The 22,144-nt window shown below is 42.2% G+C and overlaps 1 protein-coding gene across 5 annotated transcripts in view; it reads left to right on the forward strand.

The window, feature by feature from the left end:
• The first annotated feature begins 1,106 nt into the window (after nucleotides 1-1,106).
• ATP8A1 (ATPase phospholipid transporting 8A1) overlaps nucleotides 1,107-22,144 on the forward strand; it is a 241,893-nt gene continuing 220,855 nt past the window's right edge. For 4 of the 5 annotated variants that reach the window (XM_073342148.1, XM_073342147.1, XM_073342149.1 and 1 more), the window contains exons 1-2: nucleotides 1,791-1,938; nucleotides 17,380-17,494. In XM_073342148.1, coding sequence (XP_073198249.1) covers nucleotides 1,890-1,938; nucleotides 17,380-17,494 — 164 coding nt within the window. In that variant the 5' untranslated portion in view covers nucleotides 1,791-1,889. Of the gene's footprint in view, nucleotides 1,178-1,768; nucleotides 1,939-17,379; nucleotides 17,495-22,144 lie in introns of those variants that run through there. The other variant, XM_073342153.1, reaches the window with a different exon arrangement.

A 22,144-nucleotide genomic window follows, 5' to 3' on the forward strand; every position in this document is an offset into this window, starting at 1 on the left:
AAACAATACATGTTAAAGCTAATTGACTTTTGTGGACTGAGAGGCTCCAACCCCATTCAATTCACTTTATTCTGTATCTGAAGTTTTTTTTTTGTCCAACTACTTAACTGATTATGTGGATAAAATTAAATTTTACCCTAGTTTACCAAAAAAAGGACTTTGTTTCTTAATTGATATAACAACTTATCTACTAGCTCCATGAATGTTCCCATAAACTAGATCAGAAGTATTGTTTCCTCTAGTCAATGTGCATAATTATAAAATAGATTACAAGACATAATTCTGATCTTTAGTGTGCTTTTGAGAGTAAATCCTCTCACGTTTTCTAGGCCAGTTGCTGCTTTATACTTCCTTCTTCTCTCTTACTGAAATGGCTATAAACATCAACATGCCAACACTACCTTTTCTAAGATATTATGTCCCGCCTTTGCCTATCAGCTGGCTCCGTTTGCTTTACATCTCTGCAACACGCCATCTGTCTGCCTCTGCCTGTTGCAGTTGTTCAAAGCTAGCACCAAACTAACAGAGTGAAACTGCTCTGCTGAGGAAACTACTACTTGAACCTCCTGTCAGCCCCCACACGTGGGGCTTAATGTCACATCTGGCCAAGCTTGAGAAGCTGTAACTATGGAAGGGGGAGAGCTGTAGCTCAGGAAAACTTATGCTCAAATAATTGGTGAGTCTCTAAGGTGCCACAAGTCCTCCTTTTCTTTTTGCGAATACAGACTAACAGGGCTGCTACTCTGAAACTTTGAAATGTGTGGCTGATACACAGGCAAGCACAAATGTTTCTTCCTAGCCCTGTGACAGCTTAACATGCTTCTTCAGCCTGAGCTTCTGCAAGGCGTGACCGTGTCTTTCTCTACATTTTGACCGGCACTGGGTTACAAATAATTAATAAAGAAAAGTGAGGGAGTTCCTCTTTTCAGACGAGCAAGACCCCCACCTGCTCTTTTTGCCCTCTAAAAGCCCAGGTGAAAGGGCATGTCACACGCAGCAGCTGACCAGGCATGCTGCTCTACCCTGGGAAAATTACCCATAGCACGTTTCCGTCCCAGTGTTATGTCAGAAGGGCTGGTTAAACCCTCCAAGCCGCGGTTGTTGGGATGGTGCTAAACCGTTTGTATGCGTCCACGCTTGCAATTACCCTCCTGGTTTGCCTGCGCAATTCCCCGGGGTGGGTCGGACCTTGGCCCGGCATATGGAGGGGCTGCGGCGGGCCCACCGGTGGATCAATCGCGGGTGGGGCCTATGGCGATTTAGGGCAGCGCTGCTCCTAGTGGAGCCCCGTGACCCCGAGCTCCTTCCCTGGGGGGCCCAGCAGCGCCCTGCCTCGGCGTACGGGCTCCTGGACTGCGGCCCGAGAGCGGGACTGTGACCGCAGCCCCCAGAAGCGCAGCGTTCCCCGCTCCCTTCCGGTGTTGGGCAGCGGCCCAGGGCTCGGCACAGTCCATTTCTCCCAACGCAGGGGGGGACGGAACGGGGCCACCAGTGATCCTTGCCTCTGGAAGGCAAGCCCATGTACCTGCATTATTGAGGATCGGATCCTGCTCAGCCAGAGAGACTTGGATGCTGAAGTGGACCCCTTGTTGGCGGCGGGGTGGGGGTGGGGGGTTGGAAGTTGGTACGTTCCGGGGCGGGGGAGATAGAGTAGCGCTAGCGCCGCTACTGTCAGTTGCGAGCAGCAGCAGTCTGGCTAACTGCAGGTTCTTGGGGCTCGCGACCGCAGCGTGAGACAGGGTCCAACGGTCTCCCCTTCCCCCGCCAGGCCCTGGCCGCGCGGGCCCCCGGACAGCGCTGCACCTGCACGGCTTCGGGGGCGGCAGCAGCAGCGGCAGGTGCCGAGCCCGGCGCAGGCAGCGGTTTTCGTCCTCTCCGAGCCAGCGACGATGCCCGCGGTGCAGAAAACCGTGTCCGAGATCCGCTCCAGGGCGGAGGGTGAGTGCCACCGCAGCCCCTCCCTGGGCGCTGCGCCGGGGACGCCTCTCTTTAGCTGCCTCCTTGTCCCCCCTCTGTCGGGAGCTGAGCGGCGGCCGCTGGAGCGGTGCTGCACCGAGGGGCGGCGGAGGGATGAGGCGGAGAACCGCTCCCCCCGGCTGGAGCCCGACTGCGGTTTGTGCCCTGCGCTAGCTGTTGAATGGGCTCCGCTCTGCCCACGCTCGTACAGTGACGCCTGTCACCGCGGTGTCTGAATGCCCCCTCCACCTGCAGACCTGCCGCCCGGGCTCGTTTTTTGTCTGTCATCTGCCTCGCTCTTCTCCCTGCCCCTCTGCTGCCCACTCGCCTCAGCTTTGCGTGTGCGCCTCCTTTTTTCACTGCTCTCTCCTCCTGCGTCTGTCTCTCTTACCCCCGCACCTCATGTCTCCCGGCTTCCCCCTCTAGCTAGCGCACACCTGGCAGGAGGAGAGCCCTGGGCCAGCTGTCCAAGCCTGCCTCTCCCTCCCCCCAAATCCAGTCCCACCTGAATACCATTTCTTCACTAAAATGGGAGTTTTTGTGATACGTGTTCTGGGTAGTTGGCAAAAAAAAATAAAAGTATTTTCATTGTTCTTTAGAGCTAGTATTTGTGTAAGTAAACAACAGCAGTCATTTCATGTTGCCATCATTGTTTTTGTAGTAGGTTTGGTGCCTGGCTGAATTATGTAACTTCAGTGCAATATTTTCCTTCTTTAAATTATGAACTTGTTTACTTTCCTTGTTCACCTCACTGGCTTTTGCACAGAGTATGTTGTCTATCCATGTCAATGCCGAGCAACAGGAGATGAATGGGAATGCTGTTACCCTGTTGAAGAGTTATGGCTGATTACCTTGACTTTTTCATTCTTTAAAGGATGGTATGTGCATTCTGTTAGTTCATACATGGGACAAAGGATGCAGTCATTCTTAGTGCAAAAAATTATGAGAGGAATTTATGGCACAACTTGCCTGAACGTTCAGGACTGTGTAGATATTGGGCATCTTGCTCAGTTTGGATTCATTAGCCACTAGGTTTAAAAATATAATGAACCGCTTTATAAAAGCAATATATCACAAGAAAGATGTGCATTTTTATTATGATAAATGTAAAAACTGTGTTAATGCAATATTTTAGGCTTGACACACAAATCAAAATTATGATTACTACAGTAGCTGTAATTTTGGACACAAATTATTATTTAGTATTATATATAGCATGAAAGTTCATGTATTCTGGCCAGTGAGACTGAATCATGGTTGCTGTGAAAGTTATAACTTTGAGCGGTAGTAACATTTCATTATTGTAGATTTGCATTTAATTTCTTTGGATATGTTGTAGGATTTCACATTTGAATCAGACTTTTGCACACTATGGGTTGGATTATCCCTAACCCTTACTTGGCCATGCAGAGGAGTAAGAAAGATTAAGGCCCTGCCCTTATTTCCCTGCATGTCTGAGTAAGGTCTGCTCAGATTGCTTGGGTAGTGGGTTGAGTTGGGGAAGGGTTGGATGAAACAGGGTCTACTGTCCTAATATCTCTCTCCCTGCCCTAGCAAGTAGATAGATAGAAGACTTGGCTATACCTCCTGCTTCCTAGGTTCTTTACCTGGCCAGGCACATAAAGAGAGTACGGTATAAGATGAGCACTGAAAAGGTGTGAAGTAATTTACTCCAATCCAGAGCAAAGGGGAAACAGATGAAGAATTGTGATATACTGAAGCACAATTCCTTTCTGGTTTACTCCTGTGGTGGCGCAGGGTATGAGATAGGTTTAGTGGTGCAATTTAGCCCTCTTTAATTTTCTAATACTATACTATTTCTATATTTTATCAAATATGTTAATTTTCATTGACAGCTAAGTACAAATAGAAAAAATACAGAAAAATGTAAGTTCTCTAATATCTCTGCACACTATACTTCTTGTCTTGTTTTGTTTTTTAAACAAAACCAAAAAACTTTCCTTCTTGAACCATTATGTGGCTACTTTGCCAACAGTAGAAAGAGAAATTGACCAGATTTAGTATCTTTTCGTTCTCTTGGCTCAGTGACATAGTGAAACTAGTTGTGGAGTCATTTGTACTGGCTTTTGAATATTGTTCAAGCTAAATTATTTTCAAATATGGCTTGCTTGGCCAGTGTGGATAGGGTTGAATCAAATTAGAACCACATACCAAGCTTATGTTTCCAAATAGTTTTTACAAGCAAGTCTTTTACATCGTGATAGAATCCATCTACATTTGTAAAGGAAGCTTTCCAGCAATTCTAGAGTGAGATCCTCACCCTCATTCTGGTTCCAGTATGCTAGTGTAAAGGGGCTTAAGCCCCAGCCCCAGCTCCCGAAGGATTCCCCAAGGTGAGGCACTGTGGAAGACAGGTGTAAGACTACCTTCTGAGAGTCCTTATGTAAAAAGGCAAAATTGGAGGGATGAATGGTGCTTGGGTAATTCTTGCATTTTAAGTTTCTAAAATGAGTATTTAAAACTGATCCTAATATTAACATCTTGCATACTGTATAACTATGTTATGTGAAAATCTCCTCAGTTAAGCAATGTCTAATGTTTTCAGCTATATTCTATGGAAACTGAATCGCCATTTGGGTTGAGTAGAAACATGGTAAGTCTGCCAGTTCTTCATTCAGTCCTTGGAAGAAAAGTGTTCTTGAGTGTGTGGTTTTCCTTTGTTTTCTTTTTGTTATTCCCTGCTCCCTCCTTAAAGGCAAGTGTTGGACGTAGTAATAATATTTGAAATTATTAATACTGATAATTTTTAAACCACCAAACACTAATTTAACTATAAATTTATTTATTAAATCCAAAGGCCAGAGGGTATCTTATGCAGTTGCTCTAAACATGTATAACAGCTTTACAATAAGCAATCAGAAAAGGAGTACTTGTGGCACCTTAGAGACTAACCAATTTATTTGAGCATAAGCTTTCATGAGCTACAGCTCACTTCATCAGATGCATTCCACTGAATGCATCAAGTACTCCTTTTCTTTTTGCAAATACAGACTAACACGGCTGCAACTCTGAAACCTGTCAATAAGCAGTCACCACATCCAGTACAGTAACTAACAATATGTATAAGCATGTGATCAGTATACTTACAAATAGGCTTAACTCAGAGGTGCTTAGACCCATATTGGTCTACTCCAATGTGGTCAGGCAAGTATTAGCAATAAACCACTGTAAGAGTTTACTGTTTATACCCTTTAACAAACAAGTGATGTCATTGCCAATTACTGAGTTCAGCTAAAAACCAATTTGAGACAATTCAAACTTATTTCCAGTCTTAATCCAGATAACATTCACAGACTCCTTTTTTCCCCAGAGTCTTGCTTTTCTTATCATCTTCTCCACCTCCTTGCTTATCAGTAGAACGGGGGGAAGGTTTGGGCTTGTTTCTTTTAAGACAGCTTTTCTTTGTGGTGTTACTGCACCTTTTTTACTTTTACTTTTGGAACTATATATCCTTCCCATACTACAAGTAACACTACTTACTATTTCACAGCCTTCATTTACTTGCTGACTGGGGCCTTTTCCCTGGGGCCATGAACTATAAGATGAAAATGTTATTTTCTTAACTAAAATTAGGCTAACTTTAATTTTTTAAGTTTATACTAATCCTACAGCAAGAATAAAAGCATGCACCTTTTTTTAAGGATGAAGCATCTCCACTTTTACCCTGGAATCTTTTTCAGTGTTGTTTGGATTCCAAAGCAGTGCACTTAGAATTGGGCCAAACCTATTTGGGAACTCATAAAGCTAGATAGTGGGGTAGAGTTACTTCTTCTGTCTCCTCCTAGTTTTCCTTTTTCCTTTTTTCCATCCTCTTACATTTTGTCTACCTTAATTCTTAATCTCAGAACAGTTTAAACTAAATCCTGAATCCACTCAGTCATTTCTTAAAAAGAAAAGGAGTACTTGTGGCACCTTAGAGACTAACCAATTGATTTGAGCATAAGCTTTCGTGAGCTACAGCTCACTTCATCGGATGCATCCGATGAAGTGAGCTGTAGCTCACGAAAGCTTATGCTCAAATCAATTGGTTAGTCTCTAAGGTGCCACAAGTACTCCTTTTCTTTTTGCGAATACAGACTAACACGGCTGTTACTCTGAAACCTGTCATTTCTTAAAGTGACCCTGAAATGGAATGAGATGTTACATTTCAATCTATCAACAATTTCCAGATTTGCTGTTCTTGTTTACAAATAAAAAATGTTTTGTTTTTCTTATTTAACTTCCACCTCTTCAAACTGACCTGAAAGTCACACAGCGTTCTTTCTGTTTGATGCTTCAGAAAGAGACTGCACATTGGTTAACAGTTTTGTTGATGTGGTATCCAACTCACTCTCCCTTAACCTGATGTCTCTGTAGTAATAACTGGAATAATAAGTAGTAAAAATGTGTGCATCAGAAAAGGAAGTAATTATTATTCTGGATATACAGGGGAAATAATTTTAAATATAAAGGTGCCTTTTTTGCATGTTCAATTTTCAGAGTAGAACTACACTTTGGAATTTGCCACCATATTTTTTTCAGTGCATATGACTGCACTTCTTCGTGGCAAATGCTTTTTCTTTCAGCTGAGGAATGTAAGGATGGGCATGGAGGGAAACCTTTGTTTAAAAATGCATCATTCATCTCTCGTTAAATTTGCTATGGCTATATATTTAGCTGATCTAGAGAATAAGAATGATGCTTCTTGCAGAAATTTCTCCCCCCCCCCCCCCTCAGACTAGTAGGCACTACTGTTGCAGCATCACAACTCCCACTGTGAGTGTGAAAATTATAATGTTCTTCCTTCTCACAGACAACAGGAGGTTAGCATCACTAGTAAACTGAGCTTCAGAATATTTCGTTACTTAGGGCATGTCTACACGTACAGTGCTGCAGTTGTACAGATGCAGCTGCACTGCTGAAACGTGTTTGGTGAAGATGCTCTGTGCCGATGGGAGAGAGCTCTCTCATTGGCATAATAAAACCACCTCCATGAATAGCAGAAGCAGGCAAAGCTCTCCCACTGACACAGTGCTGTGTACACAAGCACTTATGTCGGTGTAACTTATGTTGCTCAGAGAGATGGTTTATTCACACTCCTGAGTGACACAAATTACGCTGACATAGGCTATAATGTAGACTTAACATTAGCTAAATGCAAAAAAGAAGAGAGACAGCTTTCCATTCATCCATAGTCTCCAACAGTGCTGAATTTCTTTTCTGATAGCCTATTGATGGTCAGATGAAATAGGAAGTAGATTGCCTTAACTTAGATAGACATCTGTTTAACTATTCTAACTCAAACTTTAATAAGGAGTTTTGCAATATTTCTTTTTGCAGGGGAGGATATGAGGTGATGGGTCACCTATTTCTGTTTTGTTGGGTTGTTTTTTATTTTAATCTGTACTGTTCATTAACCAATTCTCCGTGGAACAATTGACTCTTCACTTTCAATCATATATTTGTTTATTGTTTCCTCGCAGATTAGTTTCACTTTTTAAATTGTTTCACTTTTACATTTGTTTCACTTCCGTAACTTAATTCTTACAGACATTTTTGTAATGGTTTGTCTGTGTTATTTTTAGAGGGGATGAAGCAGGGGGGGAAAGGCAAGGTCAAAGAAAGTTTAATCTAGCTTCCAGGGAGCCTTTTTCACTTGGAGACTAGTGAGAAGTAGAGGGCAAACCATTTTCTTTACCTTTGTAGTCTATTAAACATGTAAGTAAGACTTGCTTGATTTCAAAACATTAGGCACTTTTAGTAAAGGATTATTTTATTATGAGAATTTTCTCCCATTCCTAAAACCACATTTTCTTTGTGTATGTGACTTCAGTACTGGGCAAACTAATTGAAACTGTAGTAAAGAACAAAACTGTCAGACACAGATGAACATAATTTGTTGGGGAAGAGTCAACATGGTTTTTGTAAAGGGAAATCATACCTCACCAATCCACTAGAATTCTTTGAGGGGGTCAACAAGCATGTGGACAAACGGGATCCAGTGGATATAGTGTACTTAGATTTTCAGAAAGCCTTTGACAAGGTCCCTCACCAAAGGCTCTTAAGCAAAGTAAGCTGCCATGGGATAAGAGGAAAGGTCCTCTCATGGAGTGGTAACTGGTTAAAAGATAGGAAACAAAGAGTAGAAATAAATGGTCAGTTTTCAGAATGGAAAGAGGTAAGTAATGGTGTCCCACAATAAATCCTATTCAATATATTCATAAATGATCTTGAAAAAGGGGTAAACAGTGAGGTGGCAAAATTTGCAGATGATACAAAACTGCTCAAGATAGTTAAGTCCCAGACAGACTGTGAAGTGCTACAAAAGGATCTCTCAAAACTGCGTGACTGGACAACAAAAAATGGCAGATGAAATTCTATGTTGATAAATGCAAAGTATTGCACATTGGAAAACATAATCCCAACTACACATGTAAAATGATGGGGTCTAAATTAGCTGTTACCACTCAAGAAACGGATCTTGGAGTCGTGGATAGTTCTCTGAAAACATCCACTCAGTGTGCAGTGGCAGTTAAAAAAGTGAACAGAAAAGGATAGATAATGAGACAGAAAATATCATTGACTCTCTATAAATCCATGGCACGCTCACATCTTGAATACTGTGTGTGGATGTGATCGCCCCATCTCAAAAGAGAGAGGTTGAAATTGGAAAAGGTTCAGAAAAGGCCAACAAAAATCATTAGGGGTATGGAACAGCTGCCATATGAGGAAAGATTAATAAGACTGGGGCTTTTCAGCTTGGAAAAGAGATGACTAAGGGGCGATATGACAGAGGTCTATGACTGGTGTGGAGAAAGTAAATAAGGAAGTGTTATTTACTTCTCATAATACAAGAACTGGGTGTCACCAAATGAAATGAATAGGTAGCAGGTTTAAAACAAACAAAAGGCAGTATTTTTTCCACACAACACACAGTCAACCTGTGGAACTCCTTGCCAAAGGATGTTGTGAAGGCCAAGACTATAACAGGGTTCAAAAAAGAACTAGATAAATTCATGGAGGATAGGTCCATCAATGGCTACTAGCCAGGATGGACAGGGATGGTGTCCCTAGCCTCTGTTTGCCAGAAGCTTGGAATGGGCGACAGGGGATGGATCACTTGATGATTACTTGTTCTGCCCATTGCCTCTGGGGCACCTGGCATTGGCCATTGTTGGAAGACAGGATACTGGGCTAGATGGACCTTTTTTCTGACCCAGTATGGCCGTTCTTATGTTGGTAAAATTTGAGACTGACAGGCTTTTGATTATTTTACAATGAATTATAAGTTTATTTAGAAATTGATTAGTAGACTGGCTTCCTATGACATTAAGTAGATTTTTATGATCCTATCATGAAAAAGGCATTCAGAAAGTGGTTTATGTTTTAGAAAAATAGTTGAGAATGACATATGAATGTCCTAGCTCATCTCAGTTTAAGATCTGTCCATAATACACAATTGTTGCAATGTGAGACAAGTTTTATATTTTTAAATCTGCAGAATAAAAAAGAAACCTCAGAAAGGTGGTAGATAAGTTTCATAAAAATCCTAGTGTGTACACAATGTGAAGATCTCCCATTCAGTTATCTCGTTGCTTTCAGCCTTTTTCTTTCTGAGCTCCCCCCCCCCCCCCCCCGGCCAAATGCTTTAAAAATTCCATGGCTCACCTGTGCCTATAAAAGCCAGGGCCAGTGTTACGGGATAGGAAGCAGGGCAATTGCTTGGGGCCCTGCCACAGGAGGCCCCACAAAGCTAAGTTGCTCAGGCTTTGGTTTCAACCCTAGGTGGCGGGGCTTGGGGCCCCAGGCTTCAGTTCTGCACGGCGGGGCTTCGGCTTCCTGCCCTGCGCCCCAGTGAGTCTAATGCCAGCCTTGCTTGGAGGACCCCTAAAACCTACTTGCAGCTCCGCAGGAGGCATGGGCCCCTCCTTGAGAACTGCTGCTGTAGCTGCATCCAGGCCTATAGCTGACCATCTACATGACAGAGAACATAGAATCATAGAAGTTTAGGGTTGGAAGAGACCTCAGAAGGTCATCTAATCCAGCCCCCTCCCCCCCCCACTCAAAGCAGGACCAACCCCAACTAAATCATCCCAGCCAGGGCTTTGCCAAGCCGGGCCTTAAAAACCTCTAAGGATGGAGAGTCCACCACCTCCCTGGGTAACCCATCCCAGTGCTTCACCACCCTCCTAGTGAAATAGCTTTTCCAACCTAGACCTCCCCCACTGCAACTTGAGACTATTGCTCCTTGTTCTGTCATCTGCCACCACTGAGAACAGCCTTGCTCCATCCTCTTTGGAACCCCCTTCAGGTAGGTGAAAGCTGCTATAAAATTCCCCCTCACTCTTCTTTTCTTCCTCTCTTCATAAGTCATGTGCCCTAGCCCCCTAATAATTTTCATTGCCCTCCACTGGACTATCTCCAGTTTGTCCACATCCTTTCTGTAGTGGGGGGCCCAAAACTGGACGCAATACTCCAGATGTGGCCTCACCAGTGCCGAATAGAGGGGAATAATTACTTCTCTTGATCTGCTGGCAATGCTCCTACTAATGCAGCCCAATATGTCGCTAGCCTTCCTGGGAACAAGAGCACACTGTTGACTCATATCCAGCTTCTCGTCCACTGTAATCACCGGATCCTTTTCTGCAGAACTGCTGCTTAGCCAGTCAGTCCACAGCCTGTAGCAGCGTATGGGATTTTTCCATTCTAAGTGCAGGACTCTGCACTTATCCTTGTTTACCTCATCAGATTTCTTTTGGCCCAATCCTCCAGTTTGTCTTGGTCACTCTGGACCCTATCCCTACCCTCCAGTGTATCTACCTCTCCCCACAGCTTAGTGTCATCCACGAACTTGCTGAGGGTGCAATCCATCCCATCATCCAGATCATTAATGAAGATGTTGAACAAAATCAACCCCTGGGCACTCTGCTTTATACCGGCTGTCAACTAGACATTGAGCTGTTGATCACTACCCGTTGAGCCTGACGATCTAGCCAGCTTTCTAGCCACTGTACAGTCCATTCATCCAATACATACTTCTTTAACTTACTGGCAAGAATACTGTGGAAGACTGTATCAAGAACTTTGCTAAAGTCAACGTATATCATGTCCACTGCTTTCCCCATATCCACGAAGCCAGTCATCTCTTCATAGGGTAATCAGGTTGGTCAGGCATGACTTGCCGTTGGTGAATCCATGTTGACTGTTCCTGATTACCTTCCTCTCCTCCAAGTGCTTCAAAAAGGATTCCTTGAGGTCCTCCATTATTTTTCCGGGGACTGAGGTGAGGCTGACCGGTCTGTAGTTTCCCAGATTCTCTTTCTTCCCTTTTTTAAAGATGGGCACTATATTTGCCTTTTTCCAGTCATCAGGGACTTCTCCTGATCACCACGAGTTTTCAAAGATAATGGCCAGTGGCTCTGCAATCACATCAGCCAACTCCCTCAGCACCCTTGGATGCATTAGATCCGGCCCCATGGACTTGTGCATATCCAGCTTTTCTAAATAGTTCTTAACCTGTTCTTTCACGACTGAGGGCTGCTCACTTCCTCCCCATACTGTGCTGCCCAGTGTAACAGTCTGGGAGCTGACCTTGTCTGTGAAAACCGAGGCAAAAAAAGCATTGAGTACTTCAGCTTTTTCCACATCATCTGTCACTAGGTTGCCTCCCCCTTCAGTAAGGGTCCCACACTTTCCCCAAACCTTCTTCTTGTTGCTATCATACCTGTAGAAACCTTTCACATCCCTTGCTAGCTGCAACTCCAATTGTGCTTTGGCCTTCCTGATTACAGCCCTGCATGCTTAAACAATATTTTTATACCCCTCCCTAGTCATCTACCCAAGTTTCCACTTCTTGTAAGCTTCTGTTTTGTGTTTAAGCTCACCAAAGATTTCTCTGTTAAGCCAAACTGGTTGCCTACCATATTTGCTATTCTTTCTGCACATCGGGATGGTTTGTTCCTGTGCCCTCACTAAGGCTTCTTTAAAATACAGCCAGCTCTCCTGGACTCCTTTTCCCCACATATTAGCCTCCCAGAGGATCCTGTCCATCACTTCCCTGAGGGAGTCAAAGTCTGCTTTTCTGAAGTCGAGGGTCCGTATTGTGCTGCTCTCCTTTCTTTCTTTTGTCGGGATCCTGAACTCCACCATTTCATGGTCATCTTAATTTAAACAAGTTTGTAATAGTTGGATTTGTTGCAGGATGGTACTCAACTTTTTTTGTATGAAGAAAATTTGTAAAACTGTCTGAGTTACAGGTAATTTAAAATTACCTTAGTTATGCAGTAGCAACTCTGTAGTGAAGGTTTCATTATAAACCATATTTATTTAATATAACCATATTTTCATTATAAACCATATTTTTTCCTCTTCTTATAACTTTTTGCTTTGAAATTATTTTTAACTAAAAGAAATTTCAGAGTACATTATAGGCTTTTTTTAAACTTATTGAAAGCAATTTAGTCCAACTTAAATTATGGCTGCCTAAATGTAAACTGAAGTGTTAATCAGTGTCAGACTTTATTTGGGAGAAGTCCCTCTAGCTAAAAGAAAATCACATTGATTATGATATTTCAAACTTTGCATGTGGATAAACACCATTTAAAAACTAGGGCATAGGTAGATAGTCACCTTTAAGATATTTATTTAAAAAATGTGTTTGCTTGCTATGACATTGTGTGTTTTATGAAGTCTGCATGGTAGCATGATCTCATTGTAAAGCTTAGGCAGACCTCAAAGAGAACAAATGGTGGAGAGATAGAGAAAACCCTGTTTAACTGCTAAAATTTTCATGGCAGTGCAAGACATTTGGAGCTGTCTGAGGAGAGGAGCTGGTGGCATTGCAGAACTCAAACTCTGCAGGACATTGTGAAATAGGCTCTAAACTTGGTGAGCTCCTAATGTCTACATTTTAAGGAAAGGTGTGGGAATGAGCTGTAGCTAGTGGAAAGTAGGCTAGTGGGTATTTTGAAGATCTCCTAAACTTCTGTTTGGGGCCCTTTTTCATTAAAAAATAAAAAGGGAAAATTAACCAATAAAATGTATTTCCTTTAAGTTTAACTATGATATATGGAAATTAACATAAGGGGAGGTAGATAAATATTCAAATATCATTCCAATTTCTTAGTCTCTTAAATGAACATAGATGTGGAAAATATCATATTGCACATTTCAGAATCAGCCTTTGTACTGTCCCTCTGACTTGTTCTTGACCGAAGGCTCATATCATGTCTGGAATTTACGACATTTTTGAAATCATTCTAAATTAAAATAATACATTCTGCAGATACATCAGCTCTTTCCTGTATTGCTCGTTAGAGTATTGTACTGGCTCGGTATGATAACAGGTTCCTCTGAAATAAGCAGCTGATATTTGTACAATAGAGTTGAAAAAAGTGGATATATAGTCTGTATCTGACTTGCACTGGGATGGTCAATAGGGACAGTATAAATGGTATTGTACAGTCAGAGAGAATAAAGTACTTTGGACTTTCTACCACACAAGTAAATGAGTGAATGGTCCTGTTTCTGGAGTGCATATGGGGTAAAATTCCGTAAGGCATAAGCATTGTGTTGGCCCTCTACAAAGAGGTAAATTTCATCCATGAAGATTAAGATAAACTGGCCACCAGGAAATTTAGACTAGAAATTAGACAAAGGTTTCTAACCATCAGAGGAGTGAAGTTTTGGAATAGCCTTCCAAGGGAAGCAGTGGAGGCAAAAGATCTATCTGGCTTTAAGATTAAACTCGATAAGTTTATGGAGGAGATGGCATGATGGGATAACGTGGTTTTGGTAACTAAATATTCATGGTAAATAGGCCCAATGGCCTGTGATGGGATATTAGATGGGGTGGGATCTTAGTTACCCAGGAAAGAATTTTCTGTAGTATCTGGCTGATGAATCTTGCCCATATGCTCAGGGTTTATCTGATTGCCATATTTGGGGTCGGGAAGGAATTTTCCTCCAGGGCAGATTGGAAGAGGCCCTGGAGGTTTTTCGCCTTCCTCTGTAGCATGGGGCACGGGTCACTTGCTGGAGGATTCTCTGCTCCTTGAAGTCTTTAAACTACTATTTGAGGACTTCAATAGCACAGATATAGGTGTGAGGTTTTTTGCAGGAGTGGTGGGTGAAATTCTGTGGCCTGCGTTGTGCAGGAGGTCGGACTAGATGATCATAATGGTCCCCTCTGATCTAAATATCTATGAAAGATATGAAGTGTGGTATCTTGACCATAGCAGGAAGTTGACATGCGCAAGGGTTAAGCTGCTGGACTGCATTTGGTGGTTAAATTTATGACACAAGATGCTGGTGTCTGTGGCGCATAATGGGCAGGTGGATTGGAGAATGATCTGTATTGATAGGTGACTGTCAAGTATCAAGGCATGGGCAGTTATACCTTGTGGTCAGAGCAGTGGCGGTCAGGCCTAGTGGTTTGAGCTGGAGTCAGGGACCAGGAGCCAAGCCAAGGGTTGGGGTCAGAGCCAGAGTCGGGAGCAAGCAGGGAAGCAGGGCTGGAGCAGGATAGGAATGAGGCTTAGAACAAGGCTGGAACAAGGCAGGTACAGGAGTGATCACAGCTGTGGGCATACGCATTGAGCAGCCATCAACCTGCCATTGTTGCTGAGCTTAAATGCAGACCTGTTTGCCTGACAGTGATGGTTTATGGTATATGTAGTTCATGCTAGAAATATATTACACACAAAGAACTAGAACATTTTTTATAAGTGTTTAGGTGTATCTGTGGGTTCCAACCCGCTGATGACCGATGTGGATGCCATACAATGGAACTTGTTTTTTCAGTTTACTTTTTAAAACCTAGGTAATTACACACACAGAAACTACATTAAAAGAGCATTATTAATAGATACTTATAGATTCAGTCACTTGTCTTACCTTTTCTTTTTTTAAACTACATAGATCCAGAAGGGACTATTTTAATCATCTAGTCTGACCTCCTCCAGAAACACAGGCCAAAGAACTTCAGCTGGTAATAATTTTACTTCCACTGACATAACTACCCCAGGATCTCTTGAACTGTAAGTCAAAGGCATACCCTAAGGCCACCAGGCTACCCGAGGCTTCTTGAGTTTGTAAGGCAAATCTTCCATAACTCATTTTATTCTAGTAGGTCTTTTCTGAACCTTTTCCAAATTAGCAATGTTCTTTTAAAAATGTGGACATGAAAACTGGACACAGTATTACAGTAATGGACTAACTAACCCAGTTTATCATGCAACCTGGATCATTCTGTAGAACTTGCCTATCCTTACAATTATTTTCCACTCCACCAACCACTGTGTCTTCTGCCATTTTACAAGCTCTTCTTGAGGGATAATTAACAATGGAAATTCCACAATGCCTTTTGATGTCATTTTTCAGAATAGAATCTAATTTAAATTTAATAATTTGTTGTTATTACTATTATCCTGTCTCCACTGTGTGCTGTGGAAACTTCAGCTGCAGGTTTCCTCAGAGCTACTGAGCAGAACTTCAAGCATTTACTGCCAAAACACTGAACTGTATGGTGATAATGTATACCATTCACTGACAAGAAGGTGGAGCTCATTGGTATGGATTAATGTATTTGAAATTAAAAACATTAACAGGTGGTAATATACATCTAGTATATTTTAGGTAATATTTGTGTAAAGCCATTTTATAATTCTAGTAAAACATAATGAAGCATACATTATGCTGGATTATCATTGTTTCTTGATGCTTTATCCCCTTATTCATGCCTAATAATGCTCCCTCTGTGTCTTATTGCTTAATTATCACCACTCAATTGCTGAATTAATCTGCAATTAGTATGCAGTGGTTTAGGGGATATAGGTATATGTGTGTGTGTATGTATGTATAGATAGATAAAGATACAGATATCATTGCAAGAGTGACAGATAACTATCTTTACATCAGCTGTACTGCCAAAATTCTTTCACGTCTTTTTTTCTTTAACCAGAAATCTCTTACTTGTACCCTGGAATCAGAAAGCATGGTTTGTGGCAAATTGCTTTGATCTAATCGTCTCTTTTGGGTGCTAAGAGAGATGTAGATTAAGAGCTCAACTGCTAATAAATTTTAATTACACAGATATGTAAACACTAAATTATAAATGAGTTTGTCTAGAGCAAGATCACTATGCTATTAAGTTTTTGTTCTTTTGATGAAGCAAATTGGTCAGGGTGCAGTGAAAAAGAAAAACCGGCTTGTAGCAGCTTAAAAAGCTCATGTGGAAAGCTGTTGTAGAGTAGAAAGAATGTGATCAGTATAACTAGAGGTATGTAGTGATGTGCGTTCTGAGGTTTTATTATTAATTTACTAGTAAAGAAGGCAATTCCATCATTTTTATTGTTTATGGCTGTAGGTTAGTTAGGGCTTGTCTACACTTACCGGAGGATCGACACTGCGGTGATGGATGCATTGGCGTTCAATTTAGTGGGTTTAATGAAGACCTGCTAAATCGACCGCCAATCACTCACCTGTTGACTCCTGTACTCCACATGATCAAGAAAAGTAAGGGGAGTTGATGTCTCTTAGTGTGGACTCCGCGGTAAGTAGATCTAAGCTAAGTCGATTTGAGTTACGTTATTTACGTCATTCAAATTGTGTAGTTTAGATAAACTTTTCCCTTTAGTGTAGACAAGGCCTTAGGCTAGTCTTCCTCGTTTGTTCAGTTGAGGCACTTGATATCCGACTAGATTTTTTTTTTCTGTTAGGATATTTTCACCATCAACCCTAGAAAGATATATTTAGCAAAGATTAACCAAAATATTTCTTCGCTGGTGTACTATTATTAATAATAATGATATTATATTATGTTCTGTAACTTTGTAAAGCTCCAAACATTTCAGAAAGCCACATGGTTGTTGCACCAAATAATTTACAGTCTGCAAATTAGGCAAAGATAGCCTATGAACATAGGCAGAGGATGGAGAATTAGTATATATTAAAAGGATGTAGTTATAATATTCCCTTTTACACTTTAGAGTTCAATTTTACATTCAGTGACAATGTAATGGTTAATGTAACAAGGAAGAAGAGCTTTGAAATTGATATGTGGAATGATTTAGTATTTGTGCACAATATACAAGTTTAACCTTAATTCTGAATGTTCTCTGTTTACAGTGCTTGATTTGGGGATAATTACAACATCTCTGTAATATATTTTGCCCTGAATACTGATAGGTACTTTCAGACTTAACTCAAATTTAACATAGATTTTTGTCTGGGATTTTTTTATAAGGTATGAATTTTTAATGAGTGAATGCTAAACAAGAAACCCAAAGAGAGCCAAGGGGTATACCTTTTTTGTCTTTAAAACATTATTTTACATTAATAAGTAAAAGTGTATTTTCATTTAGTCATCTAATAAGCAGATACTCAACTGACAAAATATAATTAAAATTATTTTATATTTTAAAGGCTACGGGAAGACGGATGATGTTTCAGAGAAAACTTCACTCGCTGATCAAGAGGAAGGGAGAACTGTATTCATCAATCAGCCTCAGTTGACCAAATTCTGCAATAATCATGTCAGGTATTATGTTTTTATAATGTTTAGTGTTAATAAATATTAAAAATATGTATGTAGTGCCATAACTTTGCATGTTACTTTACAAAGACTAAGTAAAGACAGTGTTCCTGGCCCAGTTAACAAGTTTAAACAGAAAATGGACATAACATATACAGAAAAAAGTAGAGAAGACACAGACTCACAATCAGGCTTCTTTGTTTTAGTGAATTTTGGGTTATGCCTGCAAAGGTGTGATTGCAAACCTGTTGATGTACTTGAGCTAGCTTTGATATAGCTCGCTCAAGTAACAATAGCACTAAAGACGAGGCACCATGACCTTGGGTCCGTACTTCAGCGGCGAGCCTGTGCTACAATGACTTCACTGCTATTGTTACTTGAGCAAGCTAGATTAAAGCTAGCTCAGGTATGTCTACGCGTGCTGCAGTCACACCGCTGATTGCAGTTTAGACTGCCTTAGTTTCTGACGTTTTTAAATACCTAATGATATGAAAAGTGGATTTTCAGGAGACATCTGAAAGAGTGAATATTCTTGAAGGGGGATTTATTTCAGCCTGTATGGAATATCATGAAAAAGTCATGAAGGATAGAATGGGAGGATACAAAGAGAGTAACGAGGTAAAAACTGGGTACAGCACATTATTTGGAAACTACTTAGAGAAGTACTTTGGCTATAGAATCAAAAGTCTTTTCTCAAACTTTCACTTTGAATTTACAATGCAGTGAAAATGTTTGAAAGAGCAGAGAAGCATTCTGCATACTATTGTTATTTGCGGTGTACCTAAAAAGAATGCTGTGGCTACACGGTAGTCCAAAACTTTTGGTTTGTTCTCAGACTACAGACTAGAAATCTGCATTGTAACAAAATAACTATTGGATATTTGCACACAAGTGACCACACTGATCTCTAGCTTCAGTACTGTCACAGGGAATAGCATTTTAAACTGGAGTAGAATTTACTCACACCAAAATACGTAACAAGTGGCATGTTTTGTTGTCCCCATGCCTTGTTGTCCCATTGTATAGATGTGTGGGGTAATGAAAGTAATGCTAGGTATGCGTCGGGCAAACTACGGCATGTGGGCACATCCGGCCCGCGGGACCGTCCTGCCTGGTCCTTGAGCTCCTGGCCGGGGAGGCTAGTCCCTGGCCCCTCCCCTGCTGTCCCCGCTCCCCCGTAGCTATGCCGCTGCGCGGACAGTGTGGCTTGTGCCCACCCACCTCCCAGGCTTTCCAGTAAGCCAGTCCTGCCGCTCTGAGCGGCATGGTAAGGAGGCGGGGAGCGGGGGGGGTTGGATAAAGGACAGGAGGTCCCGGGGGTCAGTCAGAGGACAGGGAGCAGTTGGATGGGGCAGTCAGGGGACGGGGAGCAGGGTGGAGGTTTGGGGAGGACGGTCAGGGGATGGGGAACGGGGGAGTTGAATAGGCATGGGAGTCCTGGGGGGCCTGTCAGGAAGCGGGGGTGTGGATGGGGTTGGGGCAGTCAGGGGACAGGGAGCAAAGGGGGTTGGATAAAGGGGGGGTGCTGGGGGGGGCGCGGTTAGGGGCGGGGGGTCCCAGGAGGGGGCAGTCAGGGGACAAGGAGCAGGGGGGGTTGGATGGGGAAGGGGTTTTGAGGGGGGCAGTCAGGGTGCGGGAAGTGGGAGGGGGCTTATAAGGGACGGGGGCCAGGCTGTATGGGGAGGCACAGCCTTCCCTACCTGGCTCTCCAGACACTTTTGCAACCCCAATATGGTCCTTGGGCCAAAAAGTTTGCCCACCCCTGTTTTACAGTAGCAGGGTGTCCTGGCCCTTTAAGGTAAGCTTTCGGCCCAGTCTGATGCTGTTCTTTGTTCAGCCCATAACAAGGGAATTTGGGAAAAACAGTTCTCAGGACTGAGAGGAATTAGAGGCTGTTTCAGCAAGGAATGTTTGGCAGAAGGAATATAGACAGGCCCATGCACTGGGAGACTGAGATCTGGAGGAAGCAGGAGCTGTTTGTTTATCTTTCCACAGAAGTGGTTGTTGACGAAGTCAGATGACTAAGAGGAAGGAATTCCATGGAGGGGTGAAAATTGGATTATTGTAGGATCTTGGTTTCTTTTTTTTTTTAATGTTTGTTAGGAGCCCTAAGAGCAGGGGAAATACTGGGAAAAGGTGAAGGAATGGTGCTTGTGTAATCTTTGGGTGGGCTAGAGTTCACTTCATTGCCCTTCCCGAGTGCCTTACAAAACCCCAGCTCCCATATAAAAGTAGTTGGAGATCCAGAGTTCAGTCTCTTAAGGATTTTCAGCAAGGATTGCACGGTGTCAACCTCCCCCCATTCATGTCCTAAAAGAAACTAACAAAATTAATTAAATAACTTTATAAAATCTTATAATAAAGAAACAAATAATCTAATTTTACAGCATAACATGGCTATTTTATAATCCACAGACATTATCTTCACAGTTATACATAAACATAAATAAAGAAAACAAATTAAAATCTGAACAGTTCAGTCCCCACAGAAACACAGTGAAAAGAAACTGAGAGTTCCCAAAAGCTTAGGTTTAGTTCACCTAAGTCTCAGTTAGTCTTTGATCACCAAATCTATACAGTTTGCTGAGTCCGAAACAATATCTTCCCTCCACTTGCTTGTAGGAATCTTTAGTTGGAATTCATGCAGACACTTCCTCTGCTGAAATCACTGCTAGCCAGTTAGCTAACTGATTAACCAATTACTCAATTAAGTCACAAGTGTATAGATTTAAATAAAACCCTGCTGCAAAATGCTTCAGTTAGGGACAACAGCCTGCTTTCTGCTCCTAGGCTCAGCTTCTCCCAACTCAGACAGGACACACATGTCCTTTATAAAAGCAGCTGCCCTGACTGTTTGCCCTCATGGAGTCTGACCCCAGGAACAGGGAAACTATTGGACCGTATCCAAAAGTACCACACCCAATTCCAGAAGCTTCTGGATGTGGACTGCGTGACGCTCAGTGTGTGAGAGTTTTTGGCTAGCTGTATTCCAGGACTGCTCTCCACCATTATCATCAGTGTGCTGCAACTGGTCAGAAGAGCCACCTGCTTCCTGGAAACTCTGCAGCAACTGGCTTCTTTATGCATCTTTGGTTTTTGTGCTTGTGAATAAAAGCTGCTTTGAAAATGTCAAAAAAAACACACCAAAAAACAAAAGACCCAGACACAACTCAAGCCTACCTCCCCCATGGGTCTCGTAAAGAGATATCTCCCTATTAGGCACATGGGTTACACTTGGACAAACAATCAGGCTTCATGCCTGTCAGGAGCTTCCATTATAGGGTGAGCGAAAACTCCTCTTCACATACATGCAGTTACAAAGAGGGAGTTGGATATGGACCTCAAATGGAAAGGCTGTGACTCAGGCAAAATTGGGAGGAGTTTGTTTGCTTACATTGGATGTTATTGTTTGGTAATGTGTTTGGTTGGTTGACATTGTGTTGGTTTTTTGTTTGGTTTTTTTTGGGGGGTGGGGGGGTGGGATATTCATTACTCTGAAAGAGGTGAATTTTGGTATGATCAGAAAGCTAAACCAACATAGCAGGAGAATAAAACTGAAAGTGGTGGCTGTGTTACCAAGGTCACCAGGAAAGCCCCTATTATAATCACACATCATGTGATACAGAGGATCAAGATTTCCATCCCTCAGTTGGAATATCAGCTACTTTACTCTTGTCGCCAACCAGTTTGCTGTTTGCCTTCCTTGCAGGTGGTCAGGCTGCTGACTCTGCACCTCTAATTTATCGTACACCTTATTTTCATTTTTGTACAGTGTTTTAACTTCTAATTTACTTTTTTCATATGGTAAAAAAATTTTCATGGACAGGAAATAGAGAGAGAGAGCTGCAGATGCACTACTTGTGCTTCCAAAGCAGGCTGTTCATGCTCTTTATGAAAGCATACTGTGACCTACTCAACTCTCACAATGCAGGGGCTTCCAGCACAGCATAATGGGACAGCTCAGCACTTCCAGTACTTGATATAGTAGCAGAACTTCTGGTTCTTCTTCAAGTAGTGTCCCAAAGGATGCTCCACTTTAGGTGCACGTGTGCCCCATGCGCCTTTGATCGGAGATTTGCATTAGCAGTGTCCATTCAGCCTGTGCATGTGCTGCTGACTACTTTGTGCTTTGCATCAAAGCTATATTGGGCTGCATAGGCAAACTGTCCTCAGTTCCTTCTTGACTGCCTTGGCCTGAAACAGAGCTTAGCATGTGTGCATTATCTATCTAGATAAGACTAAATCCATTTTGTAAATCTTTTAGACTGTTAATTTCATTTGCGGACAGATCTAAACAGTCTGCTATTTTTACTCAAAGACTATCAAAATGTATGTCAGAGTGTATTCTAGCTTGTTACAGTGCTGCCAGCATTCCACCCCCTGTTGGTCTGTCAGCTCACTTGACAAGGTCTCAATCTGCATCTATGCCTGTAGTTAAAAACGTCCCAGTATCTGATATCTGCAGAGCTGCTACATGGTCTTCTGTACAGATCTTTTCCAGACACTATGCTTTAGTCTGTGCCACTAGATCTGATGCGGCAGTTGGCATTGTAGTTCTTTTCTATGTGCTGGTATTGATTCCGAAGCTCCCTCCTCCCTATCGAGATAATGCTCAGGAGTCACCTGAAATGGAGCACCCATAGGACACTAGTCGAA

Source organism: Lepidochelys kempii, chromosome 4, assembly GCF_965140265.1.
Source record: "Lepidochelys kempii isolate rLepKem1 chromosome 4, rLepKem1.hap2, whole genome shotgun sequence".
Classification (NCBI taxonomy): domain Eukaryota; kingdom Metazoa; phylum Chordata; order Testudines; family Cheloniidae; genus Lepidochelys; species Lepidochelys kempii.